At 37.1% G+C, this 25,685-nt stretch overlaps 1 protein-coding gene across 2 annotated transcripts in view; it reads right to left on the bottom strand.

Moving 5' to 3' along the window:
* Positions 1-459: 459 nt before the first annotated feature.
* The window catches only part of ALKAL1 (ALK and LTK ligand 1), a 36,858-nt gene continuing 11,632 nt past the window's right edge, over positions 460-25,685 (bottom strand). Inside the window, exons 3-7 of one of the 2 annotated variants that reach the window (XR_012833820.1) lie at positions 10,483-10,536; positions 6,416-6,496; positions 4,056-4,132; positions 2,439-2,618; positions 460-1,118 (exon numbers count right to left, since the gene is read on the bottom strand). Coding sequence is in view for 1 of the 2 variants with exons in the window: in XM_075744094.1 (XP_075600209.1) it covers positions 4,068-4,132; positions 6,416-6,496; positions 10,483-10,536 (200 nt within the window). In the remaining variant the exon portion in view is untranslated. The remainder of the gene's footprint in view (positions 1,119-2,438; positions 2,619-4,055; positions 4,133-6,415; positions 6,497-10,482; positions 10,537-25,685) is intronic. The other variant, XM_075744094.1, reaches the window with a different exon arrangement.

Raw genomic sequence — 25,685 nt, 5'->3', positions numbered from 1 at the left:
AGCTTGCCATAAAAGAGCTGAGACAAATTGGTAGCAAATGTTATCATCACAATTTGATTTTAAATAAGAAAGATGCAGCAACTGTGCTTTGGATTCTTCCCAAATAGTTAAGCTTGATGTGTCACCAGCCAAATCCATTCATTATACCCCTTGGTTTTACGACAGTATACTTCAAAGTATTTTCTCTTCTACTGGGCTATTTTATTACCCTCTCTTCATCCTCACAGAAGGTTTCTGTTGTTCACAGTGGGTGCATGATGCATTTTTGTTTGCACCCCATTCGGTTGAAAAATAAATATCTGAATAAAATTTACCACTTGAAAATGAAATGCTGTAAAAAACTAAATCCACGAGTTTGAAGTTCTAAGTGGAAAATTATTTCAAGTTCACCAGGTAAATGAAATTTATATATTAAAGAAGTAACCTCTTAATAAATTTAAATAACCCCTCCTGAAAAAGTTTATTTTTATGTTCTTTATTCCACCAAAACTGCATTGCAGTTTTCCAGTCTTTATATTTACATTATTTGCAACTCTTTCCATAAGTGCCAGTACAAATGTAACTGATGAAAATCCAGAATAGTCATACAAATGTTCCTGAAAGCAAGGTGCATTTCTGAGCAATTTTTTTCTGATGCGCAATAATATATATGTATATATTAACAAAGCTTCATAATATAAAATATCTTCCATGGCAAGTAAAACTTCCCCACTTACAGCTTATTCAGATTTCAGTTACATAGACTTCTGCATTTCAAGTTAGTGCAAATAATGAAAGTAAGAGCCTGAGCAGAATGATGTAAATACAATGGAACAAGAGAAACAGCAAAATTTTACCAACTCCCTGCATATGGTTATAACATTTAATCAGTATATCATTAGTATTCTTTATATACAATGTATTTAAATAATTGGCTTGTCTGAACTATAGGCAACAGATTTACAAATTAAAATAAAATAATGTTTCACACAAATATGGAATGTCCGACAAATATATGAAAATAAAATGCATCTAGTAACAAAACGTTGTAAATCAAAAAGGTAAAAGATGTCTTCTCTGTCTTGGAAGATTTCAAGGCACTTTCTTGGCAAATCAGAATTCTCTCCTTAGTAGAAAGTCTGCAAGAGAAAAGGACATGCCATTTTATAACTAGTTTCAAAACACAGAGTCAGACTGCTTAGTAAAATTCTGTTTATAAATCACAGTTTCCTGTGGATTGCATAAATCTTAAGATTAACTCCAGAATGCCAGTGGGTCTTGCCCTCCTGTGAACACTAATGAGTTTTGCCGTGGCAAATCCTCGGCGTTGATGCTAAGAGGTTTAACACATAGTGGTCCATGCTGCTGCATCTTATAAGAAGTGTCGCATGCAGAGCCATGCGCATTTCTAGATTCCGGGTATCATCAAGTGCCTCACTTTCATTTGCAAAGATCTTAATTAGAAAAAAACCCACAAAACCCCACAACAAAACAAAATAAAAACTCTCTAGAAGCCGTAACGGCGAGTAACTAACTGCTAGGCAGCGTGTGCCCGGCACAGCAGCCCCGGAGCCGCCCCGGCGCCCTGCGACCATCCCGGCAGCCGCCCGGGGCGCGGCGCGGAGCTCCCGCGGGGCCCTTCTCCATGGTGCTGAAACAGCCCGCGGCCGCTCCCCTGCAGCTCCCGCTGCAGCTTGCGCTACCAACTCCCGCGGGAAGATCGGCTTTTCCCAGGCAAAACTTCATTTCTAACGGGAAAAGACCACGTCTCCTTTTTGCACCCGGGAATTTACAGGAGAGGGAGGAAAATATTCGCATAATAGCACCGTAGTTATCTTTTTATGAGGAAAATGCAGCCTATTTTAGTACATGCAGGAGAAATGGCTAAAATTAGTTGTGAATCCTTCAAGTGGAGAGCCTCCTTCTTCAAGGCAATCCAGAAACTCCAAGGCTCTCAGATGTTAAAGCAAAGGCAAATTCCCTTACAATAAACAGGAACTATGACCCTGTCCTCTCTAAGTTCGTGTGAGGGTGGTGAGGAAAACAGATCCTCTGTGCCAAAAGATGGAGTAGAAGCAATCACTGAACCGGGCTAGAAATGCAGTGTTATTGAGGTATGAACATATATAACTCCTGTGCTGTCCAGTCTATTTGGAGCGAAAAGAGAGCGACTCCTGAGACTCTTCATTCTGATCAGGAAAATATTTCCATTCCAAAAAGATACTGGATATGAGTAAACATGAAGACCTGAGACTGTCTTACCTCTAGTGAAAATTAGCCACTTTATCTACTTGGTGGAGGAATAGGGTGAGGGAGCACAGAGGCAGCTGGGAAACACTCAGATCATAGTTCTCCTTTTTTCTAAAATGTTTTCTCTATTTTTAACAAAGTAGAGAGAAAGGCAGCCTAGATAAAACTTTAAGTGAACGCAGTGCACACGAGCTGCTAACATTGCTTACCATTTAAACTCTCCCTTCCCCACATGTCATCTCTTTGAGTGTTATTTTTGGCAGGCAAATTAGAACACCTGGATTTGAAAATCATAGCAACTTTTCATCCTTTTGTATTTTAATGATGGAAATATGATGAGATAGATGCTTCTGTACTGTGGCTATGGAGGCAGATCTTTGACTCATCCTCTTGAAAGAAAAGGAAAAAAAAAATATTGGAACACCCAGAAATCTTTCTGGAAGCCCTGAGCCATGAAACCAGAGGTGTAAAGGGACACAAATGAGGGGAAAACACAGACTAAATAGGTTAAAGTGCAGAAAATGAGAGATAGGATGTTTTAGAAAACTCAGATTTGAAAGAGAACACTAACAAACAAATAGGAATTTAGGTACCTCAAAAAAAAAAAAAAAAGTTAAAAAGGGTATTCAGAAAAGGCTTCCTTTCCTTAGTCATGAAAAGAAGATCCTGGCAAAGTAATGGGATCCCTAGCCCATTTCTGGTTCAGTGCCCCTCATATTTTCAAAATTATATCTGCAAGATCTGGAAGGCAAGAGGCCAAACAGACCGAAAATAGTTAAGAAAAGAAGAAGAGAAAGAAATGATGTCATTTCTTCTCAGCACTGAAATATCGCCATATTCTTCACAGCATTTTCTTACAGCCACCAAAATGAATCCCACCTCCACTTGGAAATGAAATCAGCTAACACTGACTCATATCCTACTCTTCCTTTCTTATTCTTGATTAGTATGAATTGAAGTCTTGATGCAGGAAGAAGTGACATACATAACTCCCCCAAACGCCAAGCTTGCAGTATTTCTCAGTAGGAGGTGGTGAAAGGAAACCATCTTTGAAGAAATTTAAATAAATTAAATTCACTGATTTTACATATTTTATTGGTCAATAATAACCAGTGCAGTTTTTCTAATTACTGTTGCAAGTTTATTGATATTCAAACAACTGGAGAAAACAGCTCACCTAATGATGTTCCTTTTACCAGTGACAATGCTGTTTAATTAACACATTTAACACGCTATTTATAAACAAGAATGGACTGGTTCCTTCCACAGCCTGTTACTTGAAGCCTTTAGCTTCCTCACATCTTTATGTTCAGTTAACTTTCATCACCATGAAATGGTATTAACTTTAGAGAAGTTCTCAGGAAACATTCTGGGAATGAAATGGGGTCCCAAAGATGCATTAAGTGACAGGGTATCTATGAAGATTGCATTGGCAGACCTGAGACCAAGACATTCTGCTTCTTCCATGGATTAACAACAAACCCTCCTCTGAAAGGCCTGAAATAAATGCGTTGGTGAAGTTGTCATGCATTTTTCTTTCACCAACCAGACTCCTCCCTAAAGTTTTAACACCATTGCCTAATTATGTGCATAATTATGTGATATAGTGCCGCACATGACTTGTAGGAAATTACAGTGGGGCCTATCAGAGCTATCTGTGCTTCTATGTATTTCCATGAGGAACCAGTAAGTCCTAACAGCAACGCCAGAGCTGCATGTTGATGCACTCTGTTAATATCACATTCTGTATGCACAAGGTACAAGTGTGGAGCAAATCACTAGACCATTTAACAAATAAGAAAATGAGTGGGAAAAGTGATACTTACATAGCAAACATCCTAGGACTGTGTACACAAAGGGCTCATTGCTAATCTTGTTAGCAACCTTGCACACCTTTTATAATCTATAAAACAAAATTACCCACAGCAATAATGAATCTCAGTTGCCAGATACCCTCAAAAATCTGCATAAAATTAAATGTATAACTTGTACTACAATTTCAGACACTCTACACAGTGAAACCATTCTCTGATGGAAACTAATGAAATTATGTGTGCGAGATGAAAAATTAGATTGTACCTTATCCTAGCCAGGGCTCTAGAGGAAATGTGAGTGATGGTAGAAATTAATTTTCTACCAAGTAGTTTCCTCCTAAGATGTAGAAGACCAGGTTCAACACTCAACTTTAGTTGAGGGAATTTACTTCATTAACTGTGAGGCTATTCTAACCAGCAGACTATGAGGTAGTTTGAGGTCAGGCTCTTGCAAACTTTTTTCTTGTTCCATTTAGTATTAACATTGACGGAAATCCATCTTTTCCATGTCTAAGTACATCTCCTAATCATCAGACTAGATATACTAGTGTCTTACCTTCTATCTCTCTCTCTGATATCCTTGGTTCAAGAGAGCACTTGTTTCAAGTGGCTCCTGAGCCACTGTTGTTCTTCCTGATGGAAAGTTCTAACTATTTGGTAACAAGAAATACTTAGGTGCAATTTTCTTCTCCTGCTTGATAAGTATTTTAATAAATCTGAATAGAAATTGTGCCAAACAGCAAGAGATTGAATGCTAACCTGGGTTCAGTTCTTCAGGGAATGTTTGTACAGAATATAATCATGTCAACAGGAGAGGAAGTAACTTATCCTCAGACATCCTATGGTGGCTAAGGTGTCCCTGAAAGAAAATATCAGATCCCTCTAAAGAAATAGGAAAAGAACCTGGCTACCATCAGTCTTGGCAGCTATTCTAAACCCTGGGTGCTGTATAAAGTGGAGACAGTTTTGAAGATTTAGCTCTCCTTTTTAGATCAGTAGAACATTTTAGGTTGAATGAAACTCATTGTCTGCTTTGGCTTTGGTTGATGTAAAGGAGAAAAAAACCCCCGCCCTGCTTTCATTTTAATTAATTTTTTATTTTATATTTTGTTTTGATAGTTGAACTTAAAAATCAGTTCTTCATGCAGTTCTAACCACAATCTTGTTTTTAAATTTAGAAAAAAGCTATTTAATTAGAAGAGAAATATTATGACTGTGTTTCTTCATAAATAAAGTGAAGCACTCAGGCAATACAGAGGAGTCCAAGTAATATTCATATACTCTGGATCTAGGTATGCAATATGCAACATGCGTGGTATTTTTTTTATGCAGCATGTAATAGATACATGTCTAGCCTACTCATATGTCTACTCACAAAGCTATATGTATATCTTTTGAGGATCAGCCATGCATTTCTACATTCCAACTTATGAACAGTGTAAGGGCGGATGGAGACAAGGGCTGCTCCAGCCCTTTTCAAAAAAGCCAGATCCTCTGAGGTGCTGAGCTTTGGTGAGAGAGCATCTCAGCTGCTCAGAGAAAGTGCTTGCCATCTTTCTAAGTGATGCAGAAAAGAAGTGTCATTATTTTTTCCAGTTCAATGCTGAAAAATTTCCAAAGCATCCTGGTCCATAGTTTGTGCTTACACATCACTAATAAGATTCATCTTTTCTAATTAAATGGCATTGCTTATTTTCCACTCACTTTATTTGAATTGTCCATTGCACTGGACAATGCTGAAGTAACTTCTTTTTAAGGTATTTCCATTTTGGTTTGGTTTTCTTGTTTGGTTGGTTTGTTTGGTTGTTTTATCCATTAAATGACATCTTAGGACAGTTTTATTTTTCAGTCTTTCTGGCAAAATTACATTCAGGCTGTGTTAAAGCAAAACTTCTGTGGATTCCACACTGGAATATTTTTTGATAAGAACAGCACGTATCAATAACAGAGATGATTAATTAATCGATTTTATGTTCTTGTAATAACCATACTATTGATTGTTCAGAGAAGGTAGAGAATGGTTCAGATGTTACCTTATTGCACAAGTTAATAAGCAGAGGTAAAGGGAGCAGGAAGGAGAACATGGCTTTGTATCTGCTCTCTGCATAGGCATGCCCAACTGCTTTTTCTTGTGTAGCTTTCATTTCATTTGTGTTAGTTTCACCTTGAAGGAACTCCATTATATGCAGCTGACTGCAAGTGCATTAATAGAAGAACTTTGTATGTTAGAAAACCTTGCGTATATTTTGTAGAATAGAGCTAAAGAGCAACAGTTACAAAAGGACCAGCACATCAAACCCTTAGCAGGAAAAGTACATGTTTTTAAACAAGTATAACAGCTAGTGCTATAAGGTACTTTAATTGCTACTCACAGGCTGGTGTTGAGCAATCCCTTGTGTTGTGATACAGTCGATGAAAGTGCTTGCTACACTCTGACGAAAACGTGACCGGCCCTGTTTGAAAGAAAGCAGGAGTTAACCACAAGCTTTCAGTGTCACTGCTTCACGGCTTCAATGAATGATATCAACACATAGAATTAATTTCCATGTGTTTTGACAAATTTACATTTAATTTTTCACTATACTTTAAGCAATTATAACAAGTATAACAATGCTACTGAAATAACAGAAAGAAATACTTTTGCTATGCTATTATGCTCATGATCTAAATCACAGAAAAATGGCCCTTGGAAATGATGGACTGGCTTAGCCTTGAAATTCCAGTAATTCAAAATTAACAGTAAAATTTTTTATATGATGAAAAATAGAATGGTGTAACTACAACAGAATTTAGTTTGCTCAGTAGTCATCAGTATTCTAATGTAGAAGCAATAATGTAGAAGGAATGCAGATATTATTCCTAAAGATAAATAAAAGCAACATTTTAAGCAAACATGAGTTTCTAAGCCCTGCAAAGATGAAATAGTTTCATGTACTAATGCTTCTAATTTGCACATAGATAGTTCATGAAGTTCTTAATATACAATGTGGGTGTTAAGGGAAAAAAATGACAGCTGAATAGCATCTAGGAACCTGATGTCCTTTTCAAGTAGTCCTAGCAAGAAAGGATGCAGATGTTCAGAAGGTAGTATGTGTTTCAACATTCAGGTGAGGCAAATTCCTGCGTGCCCAGGGTGTAGTGTGCTGTGTCTCTGTTCTTCCAGTCCGTGCTTCCTTCTCTGAATATCAGTGTCATCTACCCACATTAATATTTGATAAGATTGTATAGTACTGGTCTCCAAAACATGGCTCAAAGGTAAAAAGGTGCCAAAGAGCCCTTCCATCATTGCTGATGGCCCCGGGAAGGTATTACTGATGGCATCCAAGTTGAAAAGGAGAGTAAAAATGTAATATTTGCATGATGTAAGCTGCTTAGCCATACTGCCACTGACAGCTGAGGATGACTTTCCTGTGACTGGGACAGAAAACACTGACATAAATTGACACTAACTGAACAAGAGTCAATTTAACTTGCATCCTCTACATTCAGCACAAAAAGGAATCATGAATATGAATAGCTTGTTTCAAGCAGTGCTACAAAAGGATCCATATGAAGCACACTGCTTTGACTAACTTTCCTGTCAGAGGAAGATGGTAAGCATTTCTGGGCAAAATTTACTTATTTCACAATTTGAAAGGTGGTTTATCAGCCTGCTAAAACATACCAGGCCAATTCTCTCTGGATAATGGAGCCAAACTACCACAAGCTTGAGAAAAGATTCCTCTCTATGACAGTGAACATACTCAAACATTAGATATATTTTTACATTAATATGTAGATTTAATGAGATTTTTCAGCCACAAATAAGCTTTTCAATAAGCTGACAAAGCAGCCTTTGCAACTTCGAACTGGAAGTTTGTTGTCATTTTTTATCTGAATAATTAGGCTCAAGAGAATGTACGTAAATTAAAATTATACAAGATATATGGATATAACATCAGCTTTTGTCACTAAATAAATTCTACATCCCTTCAGATAATATATGGCTTTCTAACTCTCTTCCTTGCCATCAAAAATAGGCCGTTAATTTTATTTGTGCCTTACAGAGCACTCTCTGTCAGCTGGCTTTTCAAGCTGAATTGATAGATAGCTTTATGACTCACAAGATTATTTATGATTTTTCCTATAAGCAAGGACTGTTACATATGGTTCTTATTTGGCTTTAAAATGTGTCTACTATTCTTGGCATACTAGAAGTGTACAATAATTTTCTTAACCCTGAAACTGTAAAGATAATGGACTGTAAAGATAATGTTGATTTCCTCCTCTCTCCTCTTTTTCACAACTTCAGCAGTTTAGGATGTTCTAACTCTCAAACTAGTAAGGAATATATCTGAACAGTTTACTTAACTAAGTTTGATAGAAAAAGGATTATGATTTGAATAGAAGCAAGAAAAACAAAGTTAGGCTGTTTTAAGAAAACACCTGTGGATTACAGGACCTAATAAAGCTGTGAAGAAAGAAAGAAAGAAAGAAAGAAAGAAAGAAAGAAAGAAAGAAAGAAAGAAAGAAAGAAAGAAAGAAAGAAAGAAAGAAAGAAAAGAAAAAGAAAGAAAGAAAAGGAAGGAAGGAAGGAAGGAAAACAGGCAGAAAACCCCATCATTTAAGATATTAAGAGAATAATTAAAAGAAAAGAAAAAAGCAAAAGAAAAGAAAAAAGATATATGCAGAACTTCTGAGCCAACAAAGAAATAAACTTCAAGAATTACAGAATGAACTTGCTTTCCTTATTCACTCCAGCTAATGTTAGTCAAATAATTTCAGCAATTTTGATGGCAACTACTCATGCAGAAAAGCACTATTAATTTAATGAATGGCTGCAGAAACAAGCCTTCAAGTATTTTCTTTCTTTTTCTTTTCTATGATTTAGTGTTCTCAAAATACCTTCTGTAAAACTCATGGTTGTTTTTCACTGTTGTTTCTGAGTAATGAAATTTGTTCTGTCTTCATTATTCAGCTTCCCCAGATTCTTATGCTGAGCTTTTTATGGTAGCTGAGCAGTTTCCAAAGTTAAAAATGAAAAGGAAATGTATAAGTTATTAATATAAGCAAATCTTTCTTGTCTATCCTCCCCAGGAGAATAATTTCCAGTATTCCTGTTCTACATAGGATGGCACAGTTGGATGTCTATGTTCTTTTCACTTCTTTCTTATACGGACTGAAAATGGTAAGGTTCATAATTCCTCTTGTTTACTGTAAGAGCGAAGGGCCAGCTGGGTGTAGCACGTTTCCCGTAGATGCTCTTACGCTGCAGTTAGAAGTTGGCAGCAAGATCCTTAAAGTAGTGCTTATCCTAAAGGTTTGAGGACACTTCCCTCATGCAAAAGAGACAACAAATTCTTTTCTTTCTTGCCAAGGACTGTCTGAAATTTCCAGCAAAGAGGAAATCCATAATTATATCCAATTCTCTTTTTCTTGCTCCAACTGCCAAGTATTTCTCTAGTTTTTAGTTTCACTAATCTCAATAACATTTAAAATCACCAACAGATTTGCAGTGTCATACTCCGAAACCTTCACTTTTCTGAATTACAGAACATTTGGAACTGGAGAGTAAAGAATCAGTGCAAGCATCTTGCTGTTGGCAACTCTTTTTGCTTATATTCAGAGGGTACAGTATTTTTCCAGTTGTTACAAGATAGAGTCCCAAAGGTAAGTGAATTATACAACTCCATCTTAGTTTTCAAGTACAAGTACTTGACTGTAATCATATTAAACTTTCATATTTGAAACAGCAAATTATTTTTTCTGATTCATTTACACTGTTTAATCCTTCCTTGTTCTATTTGTTTGCCTTGTTAAAATAACCGTCCACACGTATACATCATGAGACAGAAGACAAACTGTGTTTCCCTGATACAGTGAAAACTTACACTTAAATCTGTTTCTGAAAGGTATATGCAGTCCAATGAGAAGTTTTAAAATCAGTAAAATTGAAAACAAATATGGTAGGACTCAGAAAAATTATGGAAAAAATACATATATTTAAAATTCAAAATGTACTGAATTCTCTTATTAAAATATTACTTGCCAGAGATAGCAGATAGGTGCTCACACATATCACATTTGTAACACCGTACTGGCAATTGTTTGCACATAGGTATACGACAGAGTATCTATAGCATACAGACATGTATTCATTCAGTACCTACAACTATTAAACTTGTAGTGTAGCTCCAAATCAACAAGCAACAACAGGATGATAAAAATGAAACAATAAGTTTTAAATCATGAATATTTTAATTTATCATGTTTTAAAAGTTATTTTAGGCTAGATTATTCAAAGAGAGACTCAAATTTAATTAGACTTCTGTAAAAACAATGCAAACTTAACTTCACAAATGTTATCCTTAGTTCAGAACCTCAAGAAAGGTAATGGTGTGACTTGTGGCTACTTAGAATATGCATATGAAGGTAAATTAAGGGCAAGCAGCTGCCTTACCTGTAAAATGTTTTATGAATTTGTCTTTTAGACTGGAATCTCTTGGAAAAATTTCTGAGGAGAGAAGAAAAAAAAAAAGTATATAATATAGGAATAAAAAAAAAAAGCTCTGAAAAGCATAATATGCCAAGACGTCTGCTGTAAAGACACCCAATAGCTTCCCAAATTAACTACGAAATTAAATTTCACAGTTGTGTGTGTGTGTGTGTGTGTGTAAACAACAATGTGAAATGTTTCAAGTAATTCACAGATGAATATCAAATGGTCGTCCTACAACACACTCTATCAGATTTTCTGACAATCATTTCTACACATCTTAGGTCTGAGTTGAGCTATAATTTTATGAATATTTATATAAATAATGTAAGCTATCATGTTATGACAAGTATTTGAGTACCTGAACAAATCAGGTAAAATACCTAGATAAATAGAAACTAAATACTAAATATTTTGGGGTTTGAAATAACAGGTACCTGAAGAGAAAAACCTCCTACAGATCATGTAAGATAGACATAGGTCATGCATACTTTCATTGCATTATTAGTCAAAAAATAGTACTCCTCTCCTATGAAAATTGCTGTGGATTTAAAAAAAATCCCTTTCCGTATATGGTATTTTTTCCAAAAAGTACAAGAGAAAATACAAGTCTCAGAACAGCCAAAGGAATCAGGCAGAACAGAAACTGGAGCTAACACAAAAACTCTACTTTTTTTTTTTTTTCCAGTGGGATGTTGCCTCTGGCTTACGGCAGAAACTTTTGATGCAAGTAAATATTCTCAGAACTAGTACATTTCCCCTCAACCTCATAAATTTTCTACTGAAATATTGTATTAAAAAATTCTTGGGTAACTGCAGTTATTATTGCAGACAACTACTGTATATAACAGTTTCATGTTACATTAAATTCAAAAGAAATGCCTTTCTTAACACTAATACAAGGAATATGATTAACTCACAGCATTAGGACCTGCAGCTAAACATATTTATTCACTAAAATATTTCCTTTCCACTAAAGTCATTTTAACTCTTTGTATTCTCCCACTTTTTTTTTTTTTTTCCAATTCCTTGTCTGAATTAACATTTAGCTCAGAAGAGAGTGAGTTCCCTTTCATACTATAGGAAGATGTTGGTTATCTGCCAAAATAAATTCTTACCGCTGACTTTAGGCAGTTTCTCAGAGGTCACATGAGTGTATTTTTAGGCTGGGATTTTAAGCTGAAATGCTCAAGTCTTACTACAACTCAGCAAAGTTAGGGGACCAAATTTACTTAAGATTCCTCAAAAACCTCAGTTTTAACTAACTTGTTTCCTTATTGCAAATGAAATACCACACCTTCTCCATTAAACTGAGAATTTTACTGACATGAAATGTCAGGTAGTTTAAGATTACTCAGAATGAAGCCTATGAAAAGCCAAAATAGTGAAACAATCTGTGTGAGTTTTGAATGAGATGCTTCAAGTTGCCCAGTACTGATGAATACCCAAAGCCTGGTGAAGGTTGGGCTAACAGGCAGTTTCTGCTCTGACAAAGAACATTTAGACCCAGGTCCTTTCAAAGTCTATAGAATTTGCTATGGGAACAGTAGCTGCCTTTTGCCCCACAAAATTCTTTAGGAAAAGTCCGTAATACAGTATGCAGCCAAAACCCCACCCCTAAATGCACAGAAGGTAAAGCAGGATAACAGACTTGATGCTCAGGCAAGGAGCTAGGCATTGCAAGCATAAAACCGCAGCTGTAGCTGGGTCAGTAAGCCTGAGAAGGAACGCTGCAGGGTCTGCTTCCCCCGAGTAACCTACATCGGACCCAAGGTTCGCACCAGCCTGGCTACGCCTGTCCCAGTCGGGAAAACTAGGTCAGTCGTGTGCTGGAAAGTGGCTGAATGGTATTGACTGCGTGCCTGCTCCTCCCCTGCTGCGGCTGCCGTCCCTCCGGGCAGCAATCTGCTTTTCAACATGTGCCCACGTTTCTGCTTTCTTCAAGAGTTCGTTTTCTTAATAGTACAGTGCATTCACTCGGTAGAACGCAATCAGTGAGCCCCAGCCCTCCACAAAGGCAACCTAAGCTCGTTTGCATGAAAATCACGGGCAGCACAGGTTACTGGAACACTTCTGTCCCCCGGCAGGGGCAATACTCTGCCTGAACTATGAATTGCCCAACACAAGCACAGTAATTTTCTTCCATCTTCCAGCAGCATAGCCAAGCCCTCCTATCTGTACACAACAGTGAGGCTGAGGTCTCAAAGGACTCGGCATTTCAATCAAACTGATGAACATCTTTTTTGAATAGAATATGCTGATTCCTGACTAGATCACACCGCAGCCAGAAGCAGGATCTCAAGTCCATACAGGATGCTTTTATAAAGCAGTGAAAAATCATCACGACAAAACCACTTCACTAGCTTTTCCTGGCTTCTAACAAGCTCTTAGTTACTCCAGTCATTTTTCATGTGGCATCTATCACCTATTAAGACAGACAGCTTAATATCCATTCTCACAATGTACCGTCACATCCTCACAATGCAAGTTAAATTCCTTTGGAATATTAATTTCACAAAGTAAAAGCAGAAACATTAAAATAATAAGATAGATTGGCAAAGCATTACTAAAATCAAAACACTTGAAAGTCACTGGGCAAAAACACAAAAGAAACAGGGAAATGGAAGAATAAAATGTTTTAAGTGTGAAACTCACATGAACAGGAAATATTGAGTGGACAGAGTTTATTCAATCCATTCTTGCCTTGTTACACAAACCAGTAAAGTACAGCCAGTATATATCCCACAGGACATAGTAACTGGTTTTAGTCAGCTGGGACAATATTCAGACTGTGGCATTCTTGTGCCGAGGCTTACAAAACCTGCACCGCTCACCAGAGAGAGGGCATCTGAGTTAAAAGGCACTGGTGATACTGACCCTGGGTTCATCCTGGGTGCAATCTCAGTTTATAATCAAAAATAATCTTAGTTCAAGGATTTCTTTCTTATTTATACTAGGACTTCTTATATACATTAGGACCTCTATGTGTGTCCTTAGATAATTACTCATCTGGGGCAAAATGCTGCCCATGCTACACCCCCTCCACAGACAGCAATGGCCATGGACAACTATTAAATGGTGCTAGAACAGATCTGCTACTGGACCTTCTGTCTAAAACATTAAGAATACTTATGGAAAAAAATCTAGGGACAAGACTAATTTAGAGGGTTTTCCAGCTCTGCTTCACAGACAGAATGGTTAATTTCATACTGCAAATTTGGTTCTAAACCATCCATACTGTTTATTTTTCTCAAGTTGTGACACTTCACAGAAGGTCTTGTGGCTTCAAATAAAAGATGACTGGATCTGCCTGAGTTTTATCCCATGCTGGGATCAATGAGATGACGGGGAGACCTAGCAAGGTCTGAGCTAAGAAGCAGTGAGCAACAGCTGCTCCAGCTCCCCACTCTTTCATTTTGTTGTAAACTTTCCAAAGTTGATTTAAATCACTGTTGTTAAGCTAATTCCCTAGAAAATTATTCTGTACACTTTTCAGTTGTTATTCAGCACCTTGTAGCTGACATGAATGTTTAATTTTTCACTAATTTGGCCACAATTACAGAGAGGTAGAAGACTAAATAAGCCACAGCCCTGAGCTCGGGCATATGCTTAACCTGCAATATAAGACATATTTCTTCACCTCAGATCAGGCTTTTCACCTTTCCGTGCCTTTGGCCTCTCTGTGTTTTGTCTGTTCAGACTGCAGAGCTGTGACAGCAGGTGCTGATTTTTACCCTGTATTTGCACTACCATCTCCAGCGCTATGTCATCATAATCGTGCCTGGAAAATTCATGTCCTGCTGTAGTGTAAATACCTCGCACTCGCAGGACTGAAATAAGCCAAATCCACACAACAGTTTGCTGTCTCGGGGCATGAAAACTCCACATCCTCAGGCGATATCACCTTGGCAGAAAAAAGTCGAGATCTCAATTTGTTTATGCTCCCAACAGGCAGTCTTTGCTTATTTTCAGCTTATTCAGAGAAGCTATGTGAATCAGCCAGCACAAATTACTCCAGATCTTGGCCTAGTCCAGGTCTACACCAGGGGGATCTAGGATGTCTCACTGCAGGCTGTACTGTAGGCAAGCACAGAAAATGTGAAGTACCAGAGCTCAGGCTCTGCTTCATTGGCCAAGTCCCTTAATCTTTCTATATAAGAAAAAAGTCTTCATCAAGAATCATAATCTCTTTTTGGAAGAATATCCAGGCATCTAAAAAAAAAAAACCCAATAAAATCCAAAGCAATTTTTCATCAATTACTAAAAAGAAAAAAAAAAAAAAAGAAAAAAAGAAAAAAATCAACCCTTAAACCATTTATGGAAGACTTCTCCATAGGAGGTAAATGTTTCAGAAAAACATAAGAATATCCAAACAAACATAAAACCAGAAATTACGTTAGTTATCACTATACCTATGTCTGCCACCTAAATGATATTTGTCAGATTTACATGCAGGTGCTAAAGTGCTCTCCATTACAGAAATTAAAGCTTGGCATCTTTAGCCAGGTCTAATAATTATCCATTTTCCAGAATATCCATTGTTAATTTGGGATGCCCACTGTTATTTTGTACGACATTCCTTGAAATGATATGTCATATGATGGAATAAGAGGTGTTTCTTGGTTTTATGTTGTTCTGTACTTCAAGAAGTTACTTAATAGAGCTAGACAGTTCAAATGATTATAACCTCACAGAATTATTTTTTACAATATAATACATAGTACAAGATATACTCAATAGCAATGGTAATACATCTTATTATATCATATAATGGTTCTATGACCCTGATCTAGTTCTTATTAATTCTGGTAAAGCCATTTTGAGTTAATGTAATTGTCTGTTCTTCAGAAAGGACAATGCTTTAGAATTACCCTTCTTTCTTTGCTTTTTATTCTTCTTTCCTAGTCATATTTTCTTTGACTTTATAATCCTTTTCAAGCCAAATTTATTTTAATACAAAGCAATACGTTTTAGAAGGTCTTGCATTACCAACCTTATAATATTTTTTTCCTAGACTAATATAGATTAATGTAGATTTTGCACAACCGTCACACATACAATCTCATGAAAAACTTAATTCCCATATATTTTACTTAAAGTAATTTTATAACTATGGCATTTAGAAAATAAATGTTTTATCGTGCATTTTCTTCTTTCTGTCTGTAAAATGGCAGAAGAAAACTGTCAGCAGGGAGATGCAGCTGACTCTTCTATTATAAACCCAGATGCAGGCTTCTAAAAATGTTGCTTTGGCATGAAAATAGCATGTGATTATTTTATTTTTTGTTAAAGATCATTTCATGTTATGAACCTGCTTACAACACACTATATTTTAATAAAGTTTTAATTAAAGTTGACATTTAGAAGGACAAGAGTCTTCAAAGCTTCAACTTAAAGAAAGGCTGTATTTGTTCACAGTAGAGGAATAAATCTTGCAGTAGTTGAAATATCATGCTTCTACAAATATTGGAACACTGTCAGCAAAACTGTCTCAAGTAATTCTTAAAATAGAGAAGTCCCATCTATTTGGATGGAGCTTTTCTTTCCTAGAAACTCCCCACAGTGCCTAAAGATGGCAACCCTTGTCTACTGTGACAATACTGCAAGGTGAAATACCAGTAGCAGTAGGTTTGCATATATTCAGCAATGTCAAGATGGATTTATTTTACAGAAAGATAAGATGTATGGTGATAAAAGTGATAGTAAAATCTTTCAAATGTAAATTCATTAAAAAAAAAAATAAGGTGTCAGAAGTACTTAAGCACAGAGATGAAAATAGACAGGGAGGAGAGAAAAATACCCAAGTAAAGCGATATACTAGAAATATGAGTGAATGGAATGACATTGCAATGCCAGGATGAAAGTATCCTCAGCATGATTGTCTTAAAAATATCTGAAATCTTTACAAAGTCAGTGCTCTAAAATATATACATATCTATATTCAGAAACCTTAATGACCCAAACCATCCTTCCTCTGTATGCCTCAATTTACAGATGTAATGATTTCCATAAATGATAAGAGACATAGATCCTCAGTTTAAAAAAAAAAAAAAAAAAAAAAAGTTTTGCTCAAAATCAACAATTAGCATAGAAAACAGTGCAAAGATAAAGCATCCCAGTGGAGAAAAAAATGTTAATGTTCATTTTGGTAAGATGGTGTGATGTTAAGTGTAGGTGTTTGACTACAGTGTCACACCTAGGAATCAGATGGTAAAATACCCTGTGTGAATAAATGGATCATGAAGCATGCATCTAGAGACCTGATTCGGGTATTTCTGCTAGACGTGGACAGAAATACATGGTCACCACTGTGGGCAGATGTCCCTGGGAGTCAATCCCACTCTGGCCAGGGCATTTGCCACACCGTGGTTTCACAGTGCTCGGGACAACAGCTCCTAACAGCCCTCAGCAGCAGGTGACATTAAGCAGAGTTGAATGAATTAACATATACTTCTTTCTTCAGTACCCTCACCAGTTAAAAGATCTTAATTTCCTACTTTCATTATTATACTTTGTCTGTGATCAGGTTGCACAAAACTCTTACTTCTGAGCCCACGGCTGGACAAAATTCTTACCGGCAAAACTGAGGATTTCCAGCAGCTTTGACTATGTTGGAAATGCTATTTTATTTTTATTCTGCTATTCCATTGCTATCAGAATGGCATTACTTTTTGTCCTCCAAACAATAGCCATATTAATATAGATTGAAATATTTCTCTGGATCCTCATGTGCCATCTGATACAGCAGAGAAAGAGAGTATGCAGTTCTTTGTTGAAAATGTGTGACATTTGTATTCCCTAGTCAGGGACCACCAATTGATTCTGGCGTCTGTCCAAGAGTGCTCAAAATCCTTAGACAAATTTGTGGTTGTGTTACAACTCAGTTTACAGGCTGATATATTTAATGCATTTTCTATTGCAGTTTCCCATAGGGAGGCAAGAAAAACCACAACTTTGTGCAACAGAGCGTGACTTCTTCCATCATTAACAATCATAAATCATTGAATATTTTCTATTATTTATGTTAGAAATAACTGCCATATGAGAAAATATCTACTTAAATGATGTAATTTAATCTCTCAGCCTCTTCTTCTGTGGCTTCTACCACATAAACTGTATTTCTGCTTTTGATATGTTCTTTTTTTTTCCAGTTTTCCATAATTAAAAGCTTTATAATAATTTCTATAGTTTCTAATTTTCTTAGTAATTTTTTTGCATTTACACACACAATTTTCCCCCAAAATATCTGCAATTCATTCCTTTAGACAAGGGGAAATATCTATTTCCATGTGCAGTATTCCGAGACGTCACTGTGTTACTACTTCTGTTAAGTAACACACACAGTTCCCACTTATGGAATACTTTTATTTTGAGACTTTGATGTGTACATACTAAGTTCCACGGGGCATAGATGGCAAATGAGTCAATGCTCCAGACAGATGCATTCCTTTCTGTATGTAATATTGTTTGAAATTCAAAACTTGCCAGATTCTTCCAAGTGCTCTGTAACGAACATTACAATAAATTAGCAAAATTTTTTTGCATTTTCTATCACTGTCTACTCTAGCAGGTGAGAAATTATCTAGTATCTCAGTATTTTCTGGGAAGAAAAAAAAAAAAAAAAGCCTCAAATAAACACCCAAATCAACACTGCTTGGATTCAGAGAGATGAGAGCGTCTGCTCAAGAGAAAACCCTGAATTAATCTACAACTGCATACCACTGCCATCTACTGAATGTAGAATATGCTGAATGTACTCATGCATACCTTTCTACTCTGAGAGTGTAGTTTACTAGGCTTCCCATTCACTCCAACAGGAGCCCTTTCAGTTCTTGCAATACAAAGTGTACTCTAGAGCTTAAGGGTGACAAATAGAGTGCAATTAATAATTCATAATGAATGACTTGGTCAATTTATCTTCTGCTTCTTCAAGAGTAGACATAAACAGTATTCTAATCTCTGGATTTATTTGCTGTCCATAAAATCTTTGTTCAATATTTCAACTTTACTTATAGAGAATATTTGTCCCTGTCCCTGCCTGCAGAGGGGGGGGTTGGAACTAGATGATCTTTAAGGTCCCTTCCAACCCAAACCATTCCGTGATTCTATGATTTGTAATACACGTTGCGATATGATTGTACCTCATTACTCAAGTCCTAAAATACTAGTTCTGCTCCCATGTCAGATAAATGCTTCCATGCTTATTTACTTGTCCAGGTTTGAAACAGTGCTTCTAAGGATACTTAAACTAGTGACTGAACATTTACTTTTCCTGATACTCATTTCAGTAATATTTTTCTGATGTGAGCATGGCAAATAATACTCCTTTTAAATGCTGAGTAATTAGTATGTTCTCAAATTCTCCAGCTTTAGTTATGAATACAATATCTGGTGTTACATGTATAAAATTAAAAGTCTTCATTCCGTAACTTTCATCAGGAACTTGAGCAATAAAGTGGGCTGTGACATCAGTCAGTTTAGAAACACAATAGTATGAACTCAAAGAGAAAGCCTAACAAGGTTTGCTTTCATTATGGCTAATAATGTTCACCATGTCAGTCACCATTGGCAAGAGCACCACATTAAAAAAAAAAATCAGTGTAATTCTTCACTGTGCTAAACGTGTACGTAAAAGGAACCACCAGCTTCTAAAATCTCAATCTGGCATTTAGTCACAATTTCTATTTTTTCCTCTCTTCCCTCTACCAACATATTATATGTAGTGCCAACCATTCATTCTTATCCCAGAGTCCCTACTCACCTATGTCATATCTCTTGCTCACCCTTGTAAGCCTTATCTACATCAGTTGCTCCCTTAAACCCACAGGGATTAATATTCACAGAGTATTCATAGGAGAGTCACTGCAAACTATTTGGTTCTACCAAAATTCCAGTATTGCAAGTACTGAACATTTTTAAAAGTGCCCAAAGTATTGCACAAAGAGACTCCTAAAGCTGATGATAAAAACAGACAAGGAAACCTTCTACAAACCAAAGAAAGTGAGAAGACGAACACATTAAAAAACCTATAAAGAGCAAAGGCATACTGCTTTCCTAATTCAGCATGCCTTGTTTTTGTTTGTAGAACTATATGTTTATATGTTCTCAAAACATTTGTTTGATGGATTGACATATGTGGACTACAGTTTGGAGTTGATCTGAAGTATCTGAAATTTCTAGTTCTTCACCCTTTTTTTTTTTAATGGAACATTTATTTATTTATTTTTAAAGATTTCTAAAAATAGTCTTGAAATAGTTTGACGTGCTGCCTTTTTATAGTGATCAAGGTCAAATTCCATTTGCACTGATGGCTGTGTAGTCCCCCTCCCCTGTCAACACCCCATTAATCTAATTGCAAAGGAATTATGGAAAGGTTTTTGGACCCAAACATTTTTCAGCTGTATTGTTATTACAGAGACATTCAGGTGGGTACCAAGAAAACAGATGACTAACTTTAGACACTTGATTTCAGTTGGATGTATAGCCTTTATTTGAGTGATGGAGTACTAAGCTTTAGCAACACTGTTATAAATAGTATGGAAGATTCTGTACATACTATAACATAATATAAATAGTAACACAAAAAAGCAAGCCCAATGTGACTTGGACCTCTCTTCAAGAAGAAAGGGATATTTATTTATCTCTGCTGATAAATAGGCAAGACTAGTCTTACGTTAGCTAGGCACATTCTAGTTCTTTGAAAAGGTTATGAACAAGGTTCTAGGATGTGTTGCCTGAAATAGCAAATGGCTGGATTTAATAAATCCAATAGGTTTATGCCATATGATTCTAAGTGTGAAATACTAGCTTTAATTCAACAAATATCTACCTCAGTTATGTTCTATTGGGTCATGGCCTATGAGCAACTAAGAGGGAGGAGTTTCTCCTGGAATCCCTACTACTCCTGCCCCTATAGAGTTCTTTTGATTCAATGCTATGTCTTACCTGAAGATTATACAAGCTTGTAAATATATGACAATATGAGCCATGCAAAACATGCCCTTTTACAGTGAGAAGAAATACATTTGTTTGTTACAGTGTTTTATTGCTAACTCCTTCATTCTTAGTTTACTGAAAATCATTCAATGGAGTTAGTTTCTGAATTAATTATATTTATTTATTACTACATTACAAAGGAGTACATGGGATTAGAAATTAAGTGTCTCAAGCTCCTTGCCACATTTCTAGCACAGGGTAAATCTGTGAAAAGAATGTCTACTCTCTAGCTCCTTTTTGGATGTTTCAGATCATAAAACACTGCTGTTTTCATGAAAAGTAATTAAACTTTGGTGTGCATCATGAGACAGATAACTTTTAAAACAGTTTGCTTTTTTCAGGTTTCTCTTTCCAAAATGCCAGAACCACAATTGTAATGTTGCCTCAGAAGGTATTATGTGCTCATTTGTATTCTAAATTTGTATCTAAATTTTCTTCACTGCTGCAGTTTTCTCTCCATTCATCTGTGGTAGAAAGTGAATGAAAGTGAAGTTTGTCCTCTTTTTTAAGAAAGCAAGACCTTTAGTCCCATAATCCTTCTGCCTCTCTACTGGATGTCTCAGGACGTAATGAAAGCAGAGTGCCCAGGTCAAAGCTCCCGTGCTATTACAGCTAGTATCATTGCATTCTTGCCAACACAATCCCTCTCAAGCACAATCTGTGGGAGACCTGCCTTCTTCCATGCAAGTGAGGGGAGGTGACGTCACACAAGTCCTCTGAGACAAACTTTTGTGTCTAGGTTTTTTTATGCTACAGGTAAAATTGGTTCTTCAACAGAAACTTTCACAAAATCAAAACAGTAACAGCAAACAAAGCAAACGCTAATTTCACTTGAGTTTGCTCTTTTACATTTTATTATGCTGCTACTTGGGAAGGATACAAAAGTTCTTTCCTTTATAACTCAACTTTCTGACTTGAACTTACAGGACCATCTTTGAGACACCACAACTGCTCATGTTGTCTCAGTTTCGCACTCCCTGTGATGTACATTACCATATCATACAAAGTGAAAGCACCTGCGACAGTATGAGGAAGGAGGATAGAAAACACATCCAGAAGTTAGAGAACAAAAGTAGGAAAAACAAGCATAGAAGCATTTGGTGTTCATCTTGTTTCACTTGGAGCACTTACATAGGATACAAGACACAGGAGAAGGACACCTACTTATCATTCCTACCTTCACTTATACCTAGGTGAATTCAGAAGCTTCAGAAGCTATGGAGGAAAACTAGTTCTAACAAAGTCCCTCCAGGAGTCTTCGCAGCAGAAAAGGTTGACTTGCAATCATGGGAGGGTGATAAAAAAATGTGTTCCCATGCACGGGAAGGACCCCACCAGCTGCTGACCCCACTCATCCCTGCCCACGCCCTACTCTTGCCCAGCCACTGCACTTTGCCTTCTCCCCTCCCTTGCGCTCCGCTTGGCCTCCTCGCCTTGGCTGCTGAGCTGCGAGCGGGAACAGGGAGTGACAGGAATAGTTAACAGCAATCGTTGCTATGAAGAAAACTAACAGCACGAACAGTAATTCCAGGGAGGCCTTCCTACCTCAGCAGAGCAATGACTATTTACAGCCTGAAATGGGTTGCCAGCCTCCAGTTCAACCCCCTCTTAAGGGCAACAGATTATCCCTAGAGTTGGCTCCTCTGAGCCTGGGCACTGGGCTGTGGGAAGGACATAACCTGAGGCTGGAGGGAGTTAACTTACTCGAGCTACAGAAGAAGCATTTAATCACGTCTGAAGTGTCAGGATAGGCGGACAGGGGATGGGGAGGACAGTTTTCCCTGCCATGAACTATTCAGGTTTCTCAGCACTGGTAATATTATGTTCCTCCTCTCCCTCTCAAACTTTTTCTTTGCTTAACTCATCATTTGTGAAGGGAAAGTAATTGCTCGCTAATTGCTCAGACACTACTTTCGTTTCTCAGAAAAAGAAATCACACCTTGTTGCTGCTTAAAAGACTATAGTAATGGTATTATCATCATCATGAGCTTGGAGAGGCTGAACCCTGGCTGGCCAGGGGACAGGGATGCTCTGTGGTGTGAATGCAGAAACCAGCACCTAAAAACTGCCCTATCTAAATCAGAATATTTCCCACAGTATCTTCCAAGTATGTCCAGAAATATGATACTAAGTAATTTCTCCATGCTCCGTTCATTTATAATGTCATCAGTTACATGCTGTACCAACAGTCATTCATCATCCAGCCAGAATTTGTAGAAATGCATGTCAGTCTGCAAATTGGCTGTAGATCTTTCCAAACATTTTTCTTTCTGTCACCTGTCTGCCAGTATTTCATTCTGTCAGTAGAACTATGTGAAGGCTCTTAGCCAGGTAATGGAAATGTCCTTTCAATTGCACATGTGAAGCTGCCTCCCAAAATCTTTCCCTTCTTCCTGAGTGTAAGATTGTCAGTCAACTCCAGGTAATTTAATTTTGGTTATAAATAAACTTTTTCAAGTTTTCAGCTGCCACTGTCTTTCTTCTGATAGTTTCCTCCCTCCTACAAAGCCTTCATGTTTCGTTTTGGTTTGTTTTTTAATTTAATAGAGAATTTTAAAATGCTAAAGGAAATATGCAATTGTATAACAATAGAGAAAAAATGTTCTATTCTATTCATAAAGGTAACAAACATCTCATACATTCATTAAGGAAGAAAAAAATACATTTTTGCTATAAAGTTATAAGGCTTTCAGAACTACAGTTTCTCAAGGCAATATTTATAAGCTCGTGTCTTTGAGTTGAGGCATAGGTCTAATTCTGAAACTGCATTAAAAGGAGGAAAATATATGTACATCTCAATGTATCTCTTTGAAATCAGCTACTGTCAGAAACCAATGTCTGAACCTGGAATTCCAATTTCCATGGTTAGAGTCACGGAAGCCATTCTTTGAATGTCAAATTTTGAAATAAAAAACAACAGCAACTAAGGAAATACATCCTGTTTAGACTCTTAGCTTATGTCTACAATAATAAAACACAAAGTAGTTGTGTACTAGCAGCTCTCTGGATTCCCGACTGGTACAAGAAATGATTCTAGGATCTGTTGTACTCTCAAATAACACATTTTTGAGGGATGAAAGACACTGGAAGGAGAGTATGGCCTGATTCTGTTCTCCTTGATTTCAATAGAAGCAAAAACAGGTCCTCAATCTGTGTGTAATTCACATGATCTACTTAGCTAAACAATTAAGTCACAGCTCTGACATCTGATATTTATTTTAAGTTCTTTGAGCCAGATTCTCTTCTCTGAGCCAACCCTTTTTTCTATTCTGGTGGCACAAAGGCTATAACAACCGTGGATTTTCCCAGCTGGAGATTCTCCCAGCATGAATAAGTCTTTACCTATCTGGTAAAACCAGCTTTCATGTTATTTCCTCGTCCTTTGCACTCTCTGAACCTTCTCCATCTTCTTTGAGAAAGAGGGCTGACTACAGCACTCATTACCAGGCTTCAAACATTCTTAACCTGCATACTTGCTTCTTCACATTAAAGCTATCCAGATAGTTTTAAATAATCTAGAGGCTATCGTAACTAAAGTGAAAATATAGTCCGCTGTGATGGTCCTTTTCCAGTATTTCAGAAAAGATACAATTGAGGATCCTGTCCAAGGCACATTACCAATGAGACATCTCAAAAGCTCTGAACCCTTAAACTATAGGTCACTCCTATTTGTGAAGGTCATGTTTAAGAATTTCGAGGTCATCCTTAAAGAAAAGACCCACAATCCAAGCCAGCCAACTTTTTAAACCCCTCTCTCCACCCCAAGAGAACAGAGGCTGTGTTAAGGGGTACCTCAAAGACAGGTTCAACTGACAAAACCACACACTTTGATTAGAGTGTTTGTTGACCATTGCCTGAGTGGGGAACCTTACGGTTAATGGCTGCTCCTTTTATTTTAGGTGACATACTCAATGAAATGGTCTTTAAATTAGACTAGTTTAATGGAGATGAAAAAATCAGGATATAGTTTATTGCTGCTCTTATTTGAGTTTACTTTAGGCAACATCTCAGCGTGGAACTGATCTGCTGGGAAATGTGAATCTTCACAGAGGGACTGTCGTGTCAGTATGCTGTGGGAAGCAGCAGAACAACGCTAAGCCACTGTGAAGACACCACCAATTACTCTAACTTCATGCACCTCTTTGAATATTTTTAGATTGTCAAGGAATTAATCAAGGATCTGACTCCAGTCTGAAGATGAGATGCACTCACATCCTAATTCCTTATGCCTGTGCTCATGTTTCTTTACCCAAAATTTGGAGCTCTCCAGAAGAGAAAGCTCAAGTATATGCTGATACATAGCATAGGCCCAAGCTCTTACCCAGCAGCGTGCAGTGGGCTTAGTGTCACAAACAGATATTTTCATATTACAGTGTAGCCTCTGCCTTGGACAGCTGAATAGGCATTGAGTTCAGAAGCAACTGGAAGCAGGAAGCAAGCAGATCCACCAAATAGAAAAAAAAGTAGGTAAGTAAGTATGGAAAGTGTTTCTAGTTTAAGAAGACACTAAACTTCTACTTCGGCATCCCACTTCTTTTGTTGTGTCTCCTTTAGCTACAGTATAGTCATGCCCCACTTCTGGGCAGAATCCAATCCTAAGCTGTGAGCTTCAAGGAGCACTCAGAACGTTCACTAAGTAGCTGCCTACCAGATTTGACTTCCAGACATGCACTCGGATATAATGGCGCAGCGAAACAGGCTCACAGCTTCGTGTACCAAGATTTTTGGCCAAGGAAATGAGTCGACTTGGGAGGTAAACAACATCAAAGAGAGTAATATTCAGAATGCAGCAGCCCCTTCTGATTCAATGCTTTCTAATCAGCCACTTTCCAATAATTCATTAAGACTTGAACAAAGAGGTTGAAACATTGGCTTCTCCTAGGGCATCGGCCAACCATAATGAAATTATAACAGGATATATTTACAAGGTTGAATATCTTGAACTCAGCTATAATGATGTTTATTAGTAATTCTTCAATAGCTGCTCAGAAAGCATATTTGTATTAGTTAATCCTTGCCTGTGGAGACCTTTATATTTGTTTGGCAAAAGAACATTAAGAAGCATGGATTTTTTTTGTTCTCCTCTCTGTAAATCCCTGTTTTCATCAGAAAATGCCGTGGGATCAAGAAATAAACCAAAAGTAGTATATACAATTACTTTTCTGCTATTA

The sequence above is a fragment of the Balearica regulorum genome, chromosome 2 (assembly GCF_011004875.1).
Source record: "Balearica regulorum gibbericeps isolate bBalReg1 chromosome 2, bBalReg1.pri, whole genome shotgun sequence".
Classification (NCBI taxonomy): Eukaryota; Metazoa; Chordata; class Aves; order Gruiformes; family Gruidae; genus Balearica; species Balearica regulorum.
The sequence above is the reverse complement of the archived record's forward strand: the minus strand, read 5'-3'. Positions and strand labels throughout refer to the sequence as shown.